Consider the following 15,726-nt stretch of genomic DNA (forward strand, 5'->3'; position numbering starts at 1 on the left):
TAATGAAGTTTTCCCACAAACTACAGTCAGTATATATTAATCTGCTTAGTTCCTTCTGCTCTAAAATATGCCAACAAAAAAATAGATCTGCATTCTGCATGTATAAGACAGATGTTCTCTCTTAGGTTAGTCTGTCACGGAATTCCTGATAGGTTTGTGGATTTTCTCTGTTGCTAGATGTTTCCGTAGAAACATTTTACAGATGTATCCACATTAGTCTAGTGATGACCTTAAATGAATAGTGATTCATCCTTCCTCTCAGCATGTGGCTCTGTGTATAGAACAGATGATATTGTAAGTAGTCTAAGGACCCGATGGTGGGAAGATGTTAATGGTGTGAAAAATATTTTATTCTCTTCACAATGAATAAAACTTTATGCAAGTTTCAGCAAATTTAGGATAATCTAGAGACACGACTAGCTGAAGGATCACTTGTACGGTCTATACATGGTCACACAGATGTCTCTGTTCATATCTCTAGAATAATTTGGTGTGTCGGAGGAGGAGTAAAGAAAAAAAAAGCTATATCCTCCCATTGTCCCAGAACTTCCGACCCTCTCCAGCATTGTGTCCTCACATCGTGTAACATGGCCACTGTTGCCTTCCTCTGCTCTGAATATTTGTATTGCCCTGTCTGCTTGGACCTGTTTCGGGAACCAGTCACTATTCCCTGTGGGCACACGTTCTGCTTGATATGCATTACACAGTGTTGGTCTCTGCAAGGAATACCCAGCTCCTGTCCACAGTGTCGCTCCTCGTTTCGACCAGACTCCTCGCCAAGACTTTGCAAGAACAGTATTCTCGCCCAAATGGTGGATGATTTTTCCAGTCTTCAAGGGTCTAATGATTTCAGTGCCTTCAGCAGTCATGCCAGGAGCATTGGTATACCATTGAGAAGTCAGTGCCAAGAAGAAATGCCAGATGCAGTTCGAGAAACTGAAAGCAGCAACAACTTTGAATCACCCATTGTAAGTGAAGGCGATGAAGCCCCCAGTGCTCAGGTATGTACTTCCAATGGTCACCTCAGTTATGGGTATGATACAGAATTGTGATGGAGGTACCATAAAAGTAAATGAGCCTGTTATTGCTCAACCTTATGATTATGGTTTCATACAAAGTCTTGCACGTTTTTTATACAGTCAGATTCAGCACAAATCAAGCAGACAAAAAAATGAAGTAGCATTGTACTCCTTGGAGGAAAATCTCCACCGAAACTGCGTGGCTCCATACTAGGGAACCATAGTCCAGGGAAAGTATGTAAGTGGGGAGAAATTGCAGTCATCTTGCATACACTTGAGCCATACAGATAAAAGTTTTTTTTTAAAGTTTCAAACAGTTTTATCAGATGTTTAGCTATTAACCCTTGGCTTAATTGGCAAGAAGGAACCACAAGCTGGGGAAATGTTAAACAATACTAAGCCTGTTCACATATCATGTGAAAAAGCATCTCAAAAGCGCCCCATAGAATGAACATACTGCACAGCAATATCAAACCAACATTACAGTGTTCATGTGAAGATTTCCACTGAAAAGCCACCCGCTCTACACAGTGCAGAATGAAAGACATCAACGATGTGGCCACCACAAGAATGAAGGCAAGACCACCCGGTGGCTGTGCAGGTGTCTAAAATACGCTGTTTGCACATAGCCTAACAGTTTTCAACAGAGGTTAAACCATTTAAGGCTACGTTCACATTGGCGTTCCGCCAATGTGCGTCGCTGTTGCGCCGGCGACGCAGCGGCGACGCGCCCCTATGTTTAACATAGGGGACGCGTGCGTTTTTTGGGTGGCGTTTTTCGACACTTGCGTCGTTTTCGACGCTAGCGTCGGACGCAAGAAAATGCAACAAGTTGCATTTTCTGTGCGTCCGATTTTGGTCAAAAAACGACGCACGCGTCGCAAGACGCGCGCGTTTTTGCGTGCGTTTGCGCGCGTTTTTGTCGCCGATGCAGGGCGGCGCAACGCTAGTGTGAACGTAGCCTAACACATTAAGGGTATGTTCACACATTGCATGCAATATATGTATTTTTGTTGCTTTTTATATGCTTTTTTCTATCGTTTGTATTTGTGTTTTCCTTCGATTCATTTAAAAATGCAGCAGAAACGCTGAAACTGGCAAAAAATGCAGCAAAGCTATTAAAAAAAAAATCCCACTCCATCTGGGCCCTACAACAATCCAATAATTAGTATAGTGATACCACTGGCATACTGGGCCCCTCTCTCCCTTATGACTCCTGCTCTTGTCCTTCCTCCCCTCCCTAGAAGTGAACTGTAAAGGAAATATATCTTCTTTTCATACTGTTTAACTCTTGAGACTACTGTACCTGTTATGTTACTTTGTAGCTAGTTCTTCCTACATACTAGCGCCACTATCCACATTTATTATTATCTAAGGCTTTAAATTAGCACAGAAAAAAACGCTGCTTGTGTATGAGATTCCAGAATTCTGGTTATGCTGGTCCTGGAAAATGCTAAGAATTTTACACACCAAATAAGATGCATAAAATACTCTGCAAAAATGCTACATGTCACATGTGAACATATCGTTACACTGCTGATAATCTAAGATATAAAGATAGGGGAGGAAGGGAAGTTGTTGGATCAATATGGTATAGCTCTGTATTTCGAGTAATGCGTGGAAAATAGGTGCCAAATACCTGGAAACCGAAGGTAGTCAGACCATGGGGTCCAAATTTTAAAGTATAATTCTGTTGTTGGATAGCGTCATTCTGGAAACTCATATTGCTTACACAGAGAGACTTGTTGATAGCCATTTTGCAGCAATATCTACTCTGGCTGCCAGGCAAATAAATTAAACTAGTTTGTGTTGCTGATTAGTGAGTCTGGGTGGTTTGTTAGCTAGTAAAAGTATTGAGGGCACCCAGAGGCGTAGCTAGGGTTTTGGTTCAGGGGGGGGGCGAAGCTTCTGAGTGGGCCCCTAACCAGGTAACCTTGATTACAACTCGGTGACGCGCCCTAATAGTGGAGGAGATCCTCAGCAGATGACCGCGCTGTTACTGAAGATAATCTACTATATAATTGTCTAAGGGGTACTTCCGTCTGTCCTTCTGTCTGTCTGTCTGTAACGGTTATTCGTTCGCTGATTGGTCTCGGCAGCTCCCTGTCATGGCTGCCGCGACCAATCAGCGACGCGCACAGTCCGGAAGAAAATGGCCGCTCCTTACTCCCCGCACTCACTGCCCGGCGCCCGCATACACCCCTCCAGTCTGCCCTCACACAGGGTTAATGGCAGCGGTAACAGACCGCGTTATGCCGCGGTGTAATGCAGTCCTTTACCGCTGCTATTAACCCTGTGTGACCAAGTTTTTTACTATTGACGCAGCCTATGCAGCGCCAATAGTAAAAACATCGAATGTTAAAAATAATAAAAAAAATAAAAAATGATTATATACTCACCTGCGCCGCCTTTCACGCTCCTCGCGATGCAACCGGCACGTTCCGGTCGCACGGATGGACTGGCAGAAGGACCTGCCATGACGTCACGGTCATGTGACCGCTACATGGTCATGTGACCGCGACGTCATGACAGGTCCTGCATGACAAGGACCTGCCGTGACGTCACGGTCATGTGACCGCAACACGGTCACATGACCACGACGTCAGCACACCCTGGGACCGGAAGATGTCGCCTGCACCCCACACAGGCAACAGTGCTACAACGCGCCTGCGGAAGGTGAGTATATGTTTATTTTTTATTTTTTTAACCTGTGTCATAGGTGACTGGGCAATATACTACATAGCTGGGCAATATACTACATGGGCTGTGCAATATGCTACGTGGCTCTGTGCTTTATACTACGTCACTAGGCAATATACTACGTCACTGGGCAATATACTATGCGGCTCTGTGCTGTATACTACGTCACTGGGCAATATACTACGTCACTGGGCAATATACTATGTGGCTCTGTGCTGTATACTACGTCACTGGGCAATATACTACGTCACTGGGCAATATACTATGTGGCTCTGCTATATGCTATGTCACTGGGCAATATACAATGTAACTGGGCAATATACTACGTCACTGGGCAATATACAATGTAACTGGGCAATCTACTACGTGTCTGGGCAATATACTATGTGGCTGAGCAATCTGTGGCTGGGCAATATACTACGTGACTGGGCAATATACTACGTGGCTGAGCAATCTACTACGTGGCTGGGCAATATACTACGTGGACATACATATTAAAGAATACCCGATGCGTTAGAATGAGGCAACCATCTAGTCTCTATATAACGACCAACATGGATATTACCGCCATATGGTCAGTGGTAGACACCAGTCCTACAGAACATACAGTATAAGAGATCACTGCACAGTTACAGATAATGTCTTACCGCTGATGTTCTTTCTGATGGAGTCGTCACTTTTTCCATCGTTTCCATCTGGCCCAGACCGACATGACAGCTTCTTCCAGCCAGGACTCACCTGCAGAGAATACAGCAAAGACTCATTTCACTTCTCATATTCCAGCCCCATCACCATCTATTCCCAACCTGCACAAACTCCTCATCCTGCTGATACCCCAGTACTGAGCTGCTGCTGCTGTATGTGTCCCTATTATTGCCCCTGATACCCCAATACTGAGCTGCTGCTGCCGTATGTGTCCCTATTACTGCCCCTGATACCCCAATACTGAGCCTCTGCTGCCGTATGTGTCCCTATTACTGCACCTGATACCCCGATACTGAGCCGCTGCTGCCGTATGTGCCCCTCTTACTGCACCTGATGCCCCAATACTGAGCCGCTGCTGCTGTATGTGTCCCTATTACTGCCCCTGATACCCCAATACTGAGCCGCTGCTGCCGTATGTGTCCCTATTACTGCACCTGATACTCCAATGCTGAGCCGCTGCTGCCATATATGTCCCTATTACTGCCTGATACCCCAATAATGAGCCGCTACTGCCGTATGTGTCCCTATTACTGTACCTGATACCCCAATACTGAGCCGCTGTAGCTGTATGTGTCCCTATTACTACCCCTGATACCCCAATACTGAGCCTCTGCTGCCGTATGTGACCCTATTACTGCACCTGATACCCCAATACTGAGCCGCTGTAGCTGTATGTGTCCCTATTACTGCCCCTGATACCCCGATACTGAGCCGCTGCTGCAGTATGTCACTATTACTGCCCCTGATGCCCCAATACTGAGCAGCTGCTGCCGTATGTGACCCTATTACTGCACCTGATACCCCAATACTGAGCCACTGCTGCCGTATGTGACCCTATTACTACACCTGATACCCCAATACTGAGCCGCTGCTGCCTATGTGCCCCTATTACTGCACCTGATACCCCAATACTGAGCCGCTGCTGCCGTATGTGTCCCTATTACTGCACCTGATACCCCAATACTGAGCCGCTGCTGCCGTATGTGTCCTTATTACTGCACCTGATACCCCAATACTGAGCCGCTGCTGCCATATGTGTCCCTATTACTGCACCTGATACCCCGATACTGAGCCGCTGCTGCCGTATGTGTCCCTATTACTGCACCTGATACCCCAATGCTGAGCCGCTGCTGCCGTATGTGTCCCTATTACTGCACCTGATACCCCAATACTGAGCCGCTGCTGCCGTATGTGTCCCTATTACTGCACCTGATACCCCAATACTGAGCCGCTGCAGCCGTATGTGTCCCTATTACTGCACCTGATACCCCAATACTGAGCCGCTGCTGCCGTATGTGTCCCTATTACTGCCCGATACCCCAATACTGAGCCGCTACTGCCGTATGTGTCCCTATTACTGCACCTGATACCCCAATACTGAGCCGCTGTAGCTGTATGTGTCCCTATTACTGCCCCTGATACCCCAATACTGAGCCTCTGCTGCCGTATGTGTCCCTATTACTGCACCTGATACCCCAATACTGAGCCGCTGTAGCTGTATGTGTCCCTATTACTGCCTCTGATACCCCGATACTGAGCCGCTGCTGCAGTATGTCACTAGTACTGCCCCTGACACCCCAATACTGAACAGCTGTTGCCGTATGTGACCCTATTACTGCACCTGATACCCCAATACTGAGCCTCTGCTGCCGTATGTGACCCTATTACTGCACCTGATACCCCAACACTGAGCCGCTGCTGCTGTATGTGTCCCTATTACTGCACCTGAAACCCCAATACTGAGTCTATGCTGCTGTATGTGTCCCTATTACTGCACCTGATACCCCAATACTGAGCCGCTGCTGCCGTATGTGTCCCTATTACTGTACCTGATACCCCAATACTGAGCCGCTGCTGCCGTATGTGTCCCTATTACTGCACCTGATACCCCAATACTGAGCCGCTGCTGCCGTATGTGTCCCTATTTCTGCACCTGATACCCCAATACTGAGCCGCTGCTGCCGTATGTGTCCCTATTACTGCCCGATACCCCAATACTGAGCCGCTAATGCCGTATGTGTCCCTATTACTGCACCTGATACCCCAATACTGAGCCGCTGTAGCTGTATGTGTCCCTATTACTGCCCCTGATACCCCAATACTGAGCCTCTGCTGCCGTATGTGTCCCTATTACTGCACCTGATACCCCAATACTGAGCCGCTGTAGCTGTATGTGTCCCTATTACTGCCTCTGATACCCCGATACTGAGCCGCTGCTGCAGTATGTCACTAGTACTGCCCCTGACACCCCAATACTGAGCAGCTGTTGCCGTATGTGACCCTATTACTGCACCTGATACCCCAATACTGAGCCTCTGCTGCCGTATGTGACCCTATTACTGCACCTGATACCCCAACACTGAGCCGCTGCTGCTGTATGTGTCCCTATTACTGCACCTGAAACCCCAATACTGAGTCTATGCTGCTGTATGTGTCCCTATTACTGCACCTGATACCCCAATACTGAGCCGCTGCTGCCATATGTGTCCCTATTACTGCCCGATACCCCAATACTGAGCCGCTGCTGCCTTTTGTGTCCCTATTACTGCCCCTGATACCCAAATACTGTGCCGCTGCTGCCCTATGTGACCCTATTACACCTGTTGTGTGGTTCTCTGTGCCCTCTAAATTTTAAAGCACCCTTCTATAATATAGAAAATTTCATGGAATACATATCAGTCACCGAAAAGATAATAATATTATTACTCCCAATAGGGACTTAATTACTTGTGTGCAAAGAAAAGGGGGACTGGATAAGACCATCATGGACAAAACTGCAAATTCACAGAGAACAGCCCACTTAGAAAAAACGCAGTCATACATCCGAATAGATATAAATTACAAAAAATCTTTATTTAATATGACAGATATGAAAACAGCAGATAGGGATACTCCCCCGTGCCACCCTCAGCACATAAACACAGGACGGAAGCGGATATAGGTATGCATATCAATGACAGAAAAATACATCAAGAGACCATATAAAGTGCACATCAATAAATAGGTATCATCATTCGCATTTTAGTCATACTGATCATTTCACCATATAGGGTAGTAGTGTAAAGGATATACATACCAAGGGGAATAATGACCACAGTGTTCAAATACCGAACATCCGTCCACCCCGATGCGCGTTTCGGCTAATGCTAACACCCCCTGGCTCTTTTCTTCAGCTTGTGCCACTTGTCAATGGTTCCTGGTTGGATTCACATCTCTTTGGATTTCCCTGTTATCCTGACCAGTTCAGCAAAGCTAAGTCCTTGCTTGCTCTTTTCTGTCCACAGGTTGTGGACTTATCCATTCTGTGCTTTCTATGTTTGTCCAGCTTGTCAGTATTTATTAATTCTGTGATGCTGGAAGCTCTGGGAAGCAGATTTACCCTCCACACCTTTAGTCAGGTGTGGAGATTTTTGTAAACTCTGTGTGGATTTTTTGTAGTGTTTTATACTGACCACACAGTATTCCATCCTGTCCTATCTATCTAGCTAAACTGGCCTCCTATGCTCATCCTAGTTTCATTCTGTGTATGTCTTTTCCCTCTCCACTCACAGTCATTACTTGTGGGGGGCTATCTATCCTTTGGGGATTTTCTCTGAGGCAAGATAGTTTTCCTGTTTCTATCTTTAGGGGTAGTTAGTTCTCAGGCTGTGACGAGGTGCCTAGGGAGTGTTAGGAGCATCCCACCGCTACTTCTAGTGTTGTGTTGAGCTTAGGGACTGTGGTCAGTACAGGTACCACTTCCTTCAGAGCTCGTTCCATGTTGCTCCTAAACCACCAGATCATAACACACCCCATCCATAGGCAGATCCTGTATGTAAGGCAGCACACCCCCCATAGGCAGATCCAGTACATTAGACAGCTCCCCCATAGGCAGATCCTTTATATAAGGCAGCACCCCCCATAGGCAGATCCTGTATATAAGGCAGCACCCCCCATAAGCAGATCCTGTATATAAGGCAGCACACCCCCATAGGCAGATCCTGTATATAAGGCAGCACCCCCTATAGGCAGATCCAGTATATAAAAAGCAGCACCCCACCATAGGCAGATCCTGTATGTAAGGCAGCACCCCCCATAAGCAGATCCTGTATATAAGGCAGCACACCCCCATAGGCAGATCCTGTATATAAGGCAGCACCCCCTATAGGCAGATCCAGTATATAAAAAGCAGCACCCCACCATAGGCAGATCCAGTACATAAGACAGCACCCCCATAAAAAAACAATAAATACTCACCTCTCTTCCTCCTTGTTCCAGCGGCGCTCCCTGCTCCCGCTCATCTCCTGACAGCGGGTGCCGGGCGGTGACGTCATCGCACCCGCTGTCAGACGATGTGGGGGATGATGGGAGAAGGAGCGCAGCACAGCGCTCCGCCTCCTTCTCTCATCACCGTGGTCAGCTGTATCGGCTAGATGCCGATACAGCTGACCTTGCGATGACGGCGGGGAGCCCACTGCTAGCACTGGGCCCCCCCGCCTGCTCAGGGGCCCCATAGCGGCAGAGCAATGAGATCGATTCTCCCTGCTCTGCCGCAGAATGTAACTATGCAGTTGCAGTAGCGTAGCTCCGGGTGGGCCCCCTCAGAGCGCAGAGCCGGGGCGCCCGCACCCTCTGCCCCACCGATAGCTACGCTACTGAGGGCAACTATGGGAAAGATTTGTCTAAAATACTTGCAAAGATTTGCCACTTATCTCCAAAATGATTTAACACTTTTTTTTCTTTAACAAGATGGCCAGTAAGATGCTGCCACCGCTGCCTGCACATTAGCAGCTAGCAGCCATCGGTGATTGCTGTTACTACGCAGTCGCCGATGGCGCCATCTTGGAGGGGGACATTTTTTTCCTCTACAAACATGGTGCCGCCGGCACCTGCGCAGTAGCAGTTACTGGATCACCGATAGCTGCTACTGCGAAGGCGCAGCCGGTGCCATTTTCAAACCAATTTTTTTTTTATTGAATTTGAGGATAACTCAAATGAATTATAAGAAATGAATTATAAACACATTACATATGTGATCATGCTGCAGAGCTGGTACCATGGCCGGTCCCTGCCTGTACAAGGGGATTTTTTCCCCAAGATTTATATGTATATTATATTGATTATATAAACTAGGCAACATGTCACTGAGGGATCAGTGACCTGTCAGAAGCCATACACATGAATATCTAATTAGAGCACCACATGAAGACCCCTCCACAGGCCGCCCCGAAGCGCGAGCCTACCATTAACTCAAAACTGAAAATAAAGATTACACAACAACCATAAGACGGACTTCATCAACCAAGGTATTATTTTAATCAGTGTTACGGCGCCGACCTGACACTCTCTGTAGGTTACTGAGCACAATCCTGCTGACAAGTTCCCTTTAATGCTGAGTAAATCCTTAACTTTCTTGTAGAAATCTGTTTTGCTGTTATAGAAAAATCCATAGGTTAAATTGTATGTTAATGATTTCCAAGTGCAATAGGCAGACACTGCACTTACAGCTCTCTCACTTCTCTCCCTATTCTACGCCAGCTGCCTACCTACAGTCACTGACTGACGAAGAGGTGACTAAAACATGAGTCACCTGTCAGAGACAGGAGGCAGGCAGTGGGCAGGGAAATGCCAGAGAGGTCGGGGAGTTGTAAGTGCACTGCCCAACTACTGCACTTACAGCTCATTAGCATACAATTTCACCTATGGATTTCTCTAACACAGCAAAACAGATTTCTACAAGAAAGATAAGGATTTACTCAGCATTAGAGCACCCTTATATACTGTACATGCCATTAGTTTATGCTATAAAATCCAGATTCCAATGACATGATGACGTCTACAAACCAGAGTCCTACATTAGTACAGTATCTACAGTATGTACAATGAGAGTTTTCCCAGGGTTATATAAATAGCAAGGTCTTTGAACCACTTCCTCAGGATGAGCAGAAATAGAAGAGAAAAATATTTACCTGGAAGAAAAGCAATTCCACTGTAAGTTATAAGATTTTCTTCCAGTAATAGGTGTACACAATTAATTTAGTTTAGATCCAGGATATTGGGGATGTCATTGTTTACTTACACCTTAATACGTTGTAATTTTTTGATCGCCCCCATTTATTGTGTCTTTTTTTAAGTTGTAATTTTCTCCCGTCTGTCTTCTTGTGCTGGTGGATTTTGTACCGAATTAATCAAAATGTTGCATTATGTTTCATGGGTTGGGCGGAAATGAAAAAATGTTTTGCTTCTTTGCACCGATTTTGAGTAAAATGTTGAACAACCCCTTCAGTAAGTTTTCACATGTCCACTACATAAAGTATACATATATTTTTGTATAATTGCACTCTATTAGGGTGCTGGAAGAAAAACTGAGCAAATATTTTGTAACATTTTGAAATGTCTCAAATATTGAATTTTAGCCAAAAACATCTGGTTAATGGGAAGGTGGGCTGTATTATTTTCTGTGGTGTTCTACATTATATTCTATGTGGGCCATATTAGATTTTATGAGGGAGGATTGCATCATACTCTTTGATGGGGCTGCATTATATTCTTTGGGGAGGTAGGCTGTATTCTATTCTATTCGGGGCTACATTATATTCTATGGGGGGCTGTATTATATTCATATTCTCTGAGGGGTGATTGCATCATAGTCTAGGAGGGGGCTACATTACACTATATGAAGGGGGCTGCATTATATTCTATGGGGGGTTACATTATACTCTGTGGGGTGGCTGCATTATACTCTGTGGGTCGATGGCTGCATTATACTATATGTGGGCTGCATTATTCTGTATCGAGGACTATGGGGAATACACTATACTATATGAAAAACTATGGGGTGCCTTATACTATGGGAAATGAATTGTACTACATGGATGACTATAGAACCAAAAACACATGGGCTACTTGCACAGTGAACAAGTCTGTAGAAACCTGTCCACACCACCAAGAAACTTGAAGACACAAAAAGAGCACAGCGAGGTCAAAAATACTCTGTTGTAAAGAAGTCACAGCAAATGAGCAAGTGCTAGTCAAAAAATGAAAAAAAAATACAGAGTATTTAGTTAATAATTTTTTGCAAAAAAATGTATATTAAGCTGCTCCACCAATCGCCAAGGTATACCCATAATAGAGCAGTCCTATCTAATGTATATAATCCCTATCTGATGTATTAAAAACCTGATCATCTGTATAGTACCTGTATTAGCAGGGTTCAGAGAGAAAATATCCATGTGGACATGCAGGGTGGAAGAGCTTCTATGCAAATGGCCCACAGAGGAGTGGTGGACTCCCCAGTCTTGTAGAAACAAGATAACAATTATAGAACCAAAACACATGGGCTACTTGCACAGTGAACAAGTCTGTAGAATGTTATGGCTGGCAATCAGGCAACACAGCGTGCAGTAATCAGCGCACATACAGAGATCTGGCAATAACCAAAAACAATAGGACGAGCTCTGAGATGTGGAATCTCTGTAGACTGCAGTACCTGATCTATCCTCACACAACTATAAGCAGCAGTGGATTGCGCCTAACAACTACCTATGCAACTCGACACTGCCTGAGGAGCTGACTAGCCTGAAGATAGAAATACAAGCCTGACTTACCTCAGAGAAATACCCCAAAGGAATAGGCAGCCCCCACATATAATGACTGTTAGCAAGATGAAAAGACAAACGTAGGAATGAAATAGATTCAGCAAAGTGAGGCCCGATATTCTAGACAGAGCGAGGATAGCAAAGAGAACTATGCAGTCTACAAAAAACCCTAAAACGAAAACCACGCAAAGGGGCAAAAAGACCCACCGTGCCGAACTAACAGCACGGCGGTGCACCCCTTTGCTTCTCAGAGCTTCCAGCAAAAGTTAATAGCAAGCTGGACAGAAAAAACAGAAAACAAACTAGAAGCACTTATCTAGCAGAGCAGCAGGCCCAAGGAAAGATGCAGTAGCTCAGATCCAACACTGGAACATTGACAAGGAGCAAGGAAGACAGACTCAGGTGGAGCTAAATAGCAAGGCAGCCAACGAGCTCACCAAAACACCTGAGGGAGGAAGCCCAGAGACTGCAATACCACTTGTGACCACAGAAGTGAACTCAGCCACAGAATTCACAACAGTACCCCCCCCTTGAGGAGGGGTCACCGAACCCTCACCAGAACCCCCAGGCCGACCAGGATGAGCCACATGAAAGGCACGAACAAGATCTGGGGCATGGACATCAGAGGCAAAAACCCAGGAATTATCTTCCTGAGCATAACCCTTCCATTTGACCAGATACTGGAGTTTCCGTCTAGAGACACGAGAATCCAAAATCTTCTCCACAATATACTCCAATTCCCCCTCCACCAAAACAGGGGCAGGAGGCTCCACAGATGGAACCATAGGTGCCACGTATCTCCTCAACAACGACCTATGGAATACATTATGTATGGAAAAGGAGTCTGGGAGGGTCAGACGAAAAGACACCGGATTGAGAATCTCAGAAATCCTATACGGACCAATAAAACGAGGTTTAAATTTAGGAGAGGAAACCTTCATAGGAATATGACGAGAAGATAACCAAACCAGATCCCCAACACGAAGTCGGGGTCCCACACGGCGTCTGCGATTAGCGAAAAGCTGAGCCTTCTCCTGGGACAAGGTCAAATTGTCCACTACCTGAGTCCAGATCTGCTGCAACCTGTCCACCACAGAATCCACACCAGGACAGTCCGAAGACTCAACCTGTCCTGAAGAGAAACGAGGATGGAACCCAGAATTGCAGAAAAATGGAGAGACCAAGGTAGCCGAGCTGGCCCGATTATTAAGGGCGAACTCAGCCAACGGCAAAAATGACACCCAATCATCCTGGTCAGCGGAAACAAAACATCTCAGATATGTTTCCAAGGTCTGATTGGTTCGTTCGGTCTGGCCATTAGTCTGAGGATGGAAGGCCGAGGAGAAAGATAGGTCAATGCCCATCCTACCACAAAAGGCTCGCCAGAACCTCGAGACAAACTGGGAACCTCTGTCAGAAACAATATTCTCAGGAATGCCATGTAAACGAACCACATGCTGGAAGAACAAAGGCACCAAATCAGAGGAGGAAGGCAATTTAACCAAGGGCACCAGATGGACCATTTTAGAAAAGCGATCACAGACCACCCAAATGACCGACATTTTTTGAGAAATGGGAAGGTCAGAAATGAAATCCATCGAAATATGTGTCCAAGGCCTCTTCGGGACCGGCAAGGGCAAAAGCAACCCACTGGCACGTGAACAGCAGGGCTTAGCCCTAGCACAAATTCCACAGGACTGCACAAAAGCACGCACATCCCGTGACAGAGATGGCCACCAGAAGGATCTAGCAACCAACTCCCTGGTACCAAAGATTCCTGGATGACCGGCCAGCACCGAACAATGAAGTTCAGAGATAACTTTACTAGTCCACCTATCAGGGACGAACAGTTTCTCGGCCGGACAACGATCAGGTTTATTAGCCTGAAATTTCTGCAACACTCTCCGCAAATCAGGGGAGATGGCAGACACAATGACTCCTTCCTTGAGGATACTCGCCGGCTCAGATAACCCCGGAGAGTCGGGCACAAAACTCCTAGACAGAGCATCCGCCTTCACATTTTTAGAGCCCGGAAGGTATGAAATCACAAAATCAAAACGAGCAAAAAATAACGACCAACGGGCCTGTCTAGGATTCAAGCGCTTGGCAGACTCAAGATAAGTAAGGTTCTTATGATCAGTCAAAACCACCACGCGATGCTTAGCACCCTCAAGCCAATGACGCCACTCCTCGAATGCCCACTTCATGGCCAGCAACTCTCGGTTGCCCACATCATAATTACGCTCAGCAGCAGAAAATTTCCTGGAAAAGAAAGCACATGGTTTGAACACTGAGCAACCAGAACCTCTCTGTGACAAAACCGCCCCTGCACCAATCTCAGAAGCATCAACCTCGACCTGGAACGGAAGAGAAACATCAGGTTGACACAACACAGGGGCACAGCAAAAACGACGCTTCAACTCCTGAAAAGCTTCCACGGCAGCAGAAGACCAATTAACCAAATCAGCACCCTTCTTGGTCAAATCGGTCAATGGTCTGGCAATGCTAGAAAAATTACAGATGAAGCGACGATAAAAATTAGCAAAGCCCAGGAATTTCTGCAGACTTTTTAGAGATGTCGGCTGAGTCCAATCCTGGATGGCCTGAACCTTAACCTGATCCATCTCGATAGTAGAAGGGGAAAAGATGAACCCCAAAAATGAAACTTTCTGCACACCGAAGAGACACTTTGATCCCTTCACGAACAAGGAATTAGCACGCAGTACCTGGAAAACCATTCTGACTTGCTTCACATGAGACTCCCAATCATCTGAGAAGATCAAAATGTCATCCAAGTAAACAATCAAGAATTTATCCAGATACTCACGGAAAATGTCATGCATAAAAGACTGAAAAACAGATGGAGCATTGGCAAGTCCGAACGGCATCACCAGATACTCAAAATGACCCTCGGGCGTATTAAATGCCGTTTTCCATTCATCTCCCTGCCTGATTCTCACCAGATTATACGCACCACGAAGATCAATCTTAGTAAACCAACTAGCCCCCTTAATCCGAGCAAACAAGTCAGAAATCAATGGCAAGGGATACTGAAACTTAACAGTGATCTTATTAAGAAGGCGGTAATCAATACACGGTCTTAGCGAACCATCCTTCTTGGCTACAAAAAAGAACCCTGCTCCCAATGGTGACGACGATGGGCGAATATGTCCCTTCTCCAGGGACTCCTTCACATAACTGCGCATAGCGGTGTGTTCAGGTACGGACAAATTAAATAAACGACCCTTAGGGAATTTACTACCAGGAATCAAATCGATAGCACAATCACAATTCCTATGCGGAGGTAGGGCATCAGACTTGGACTCTTCAAATACATCCTGAAAGTCCGACAAGAACTCTGGGATGTCAGAAGGAATGGATGACGAAATTGACAAAAATGGAACATCACCATGTACTCCCTGACAACCCCAGCTGGTTACCGACATAGAGTTCCAATCCAATACTGGATTATGGGTTTGTAGCCATGGCAACCCCAACACGACCACATCATGCAAATTATGCAGTACCAGAAAGCGAATAACTTCCTGATGTGCAGGAGCCATGCACATGGTCAGCTGGGCCCAGTACTGAGGCTTATTCTTGGCCAAAGGTGTAGCATCAATTCCTCTCAACGGAATAGGACACCGCAAAGGCTCCAAGAAAAATCCACAACGTTTAGCATAATCCAAATCCATCAGATTCAGGGCAGCGCCTGAATCCACAAA

At 46.0% G+C, this 15,726-nt stretch overlaps 1 protein-coding gene across 1 annotated transcript in view; it reads left to right on the top strand.

The window, feature by feature from the left end:
- Positions 1–575: 575 nt before the first annotated feature.
- Positions 576–15,726, top strand: part of LOC138664960 (E3 ubiquitin-protein ligase RNF135-like) — a 58,543-nt gene continuing 43,392 nt past the window's right edge. The window contains exon 1 of the mRNA XM_069752051.1: positions 576–1,001. Coding sequence (XP_069608152.1) covers positions 588–1,001 — 414 coding nt within the window. The 5' untranslated portion in view covers positions 576–587. The remainder of the gene's footprint in view (positions 1,002–15,726) is intronic.

Source organism: Ranitomeya imitator, chromosome 2 (genome assembly GCF_032444005.1).
Source record: "Ranitomeya imitator isolate aRanImi1 chromosome 2, aRanImi1.pri, whole genome shotgun sequence".
NCBI lineage: Eukaryota > Metazoa > Chordata > Amphibia > Anura > Dendrobatidae > Ranitomeya > Ranitomeya imitator.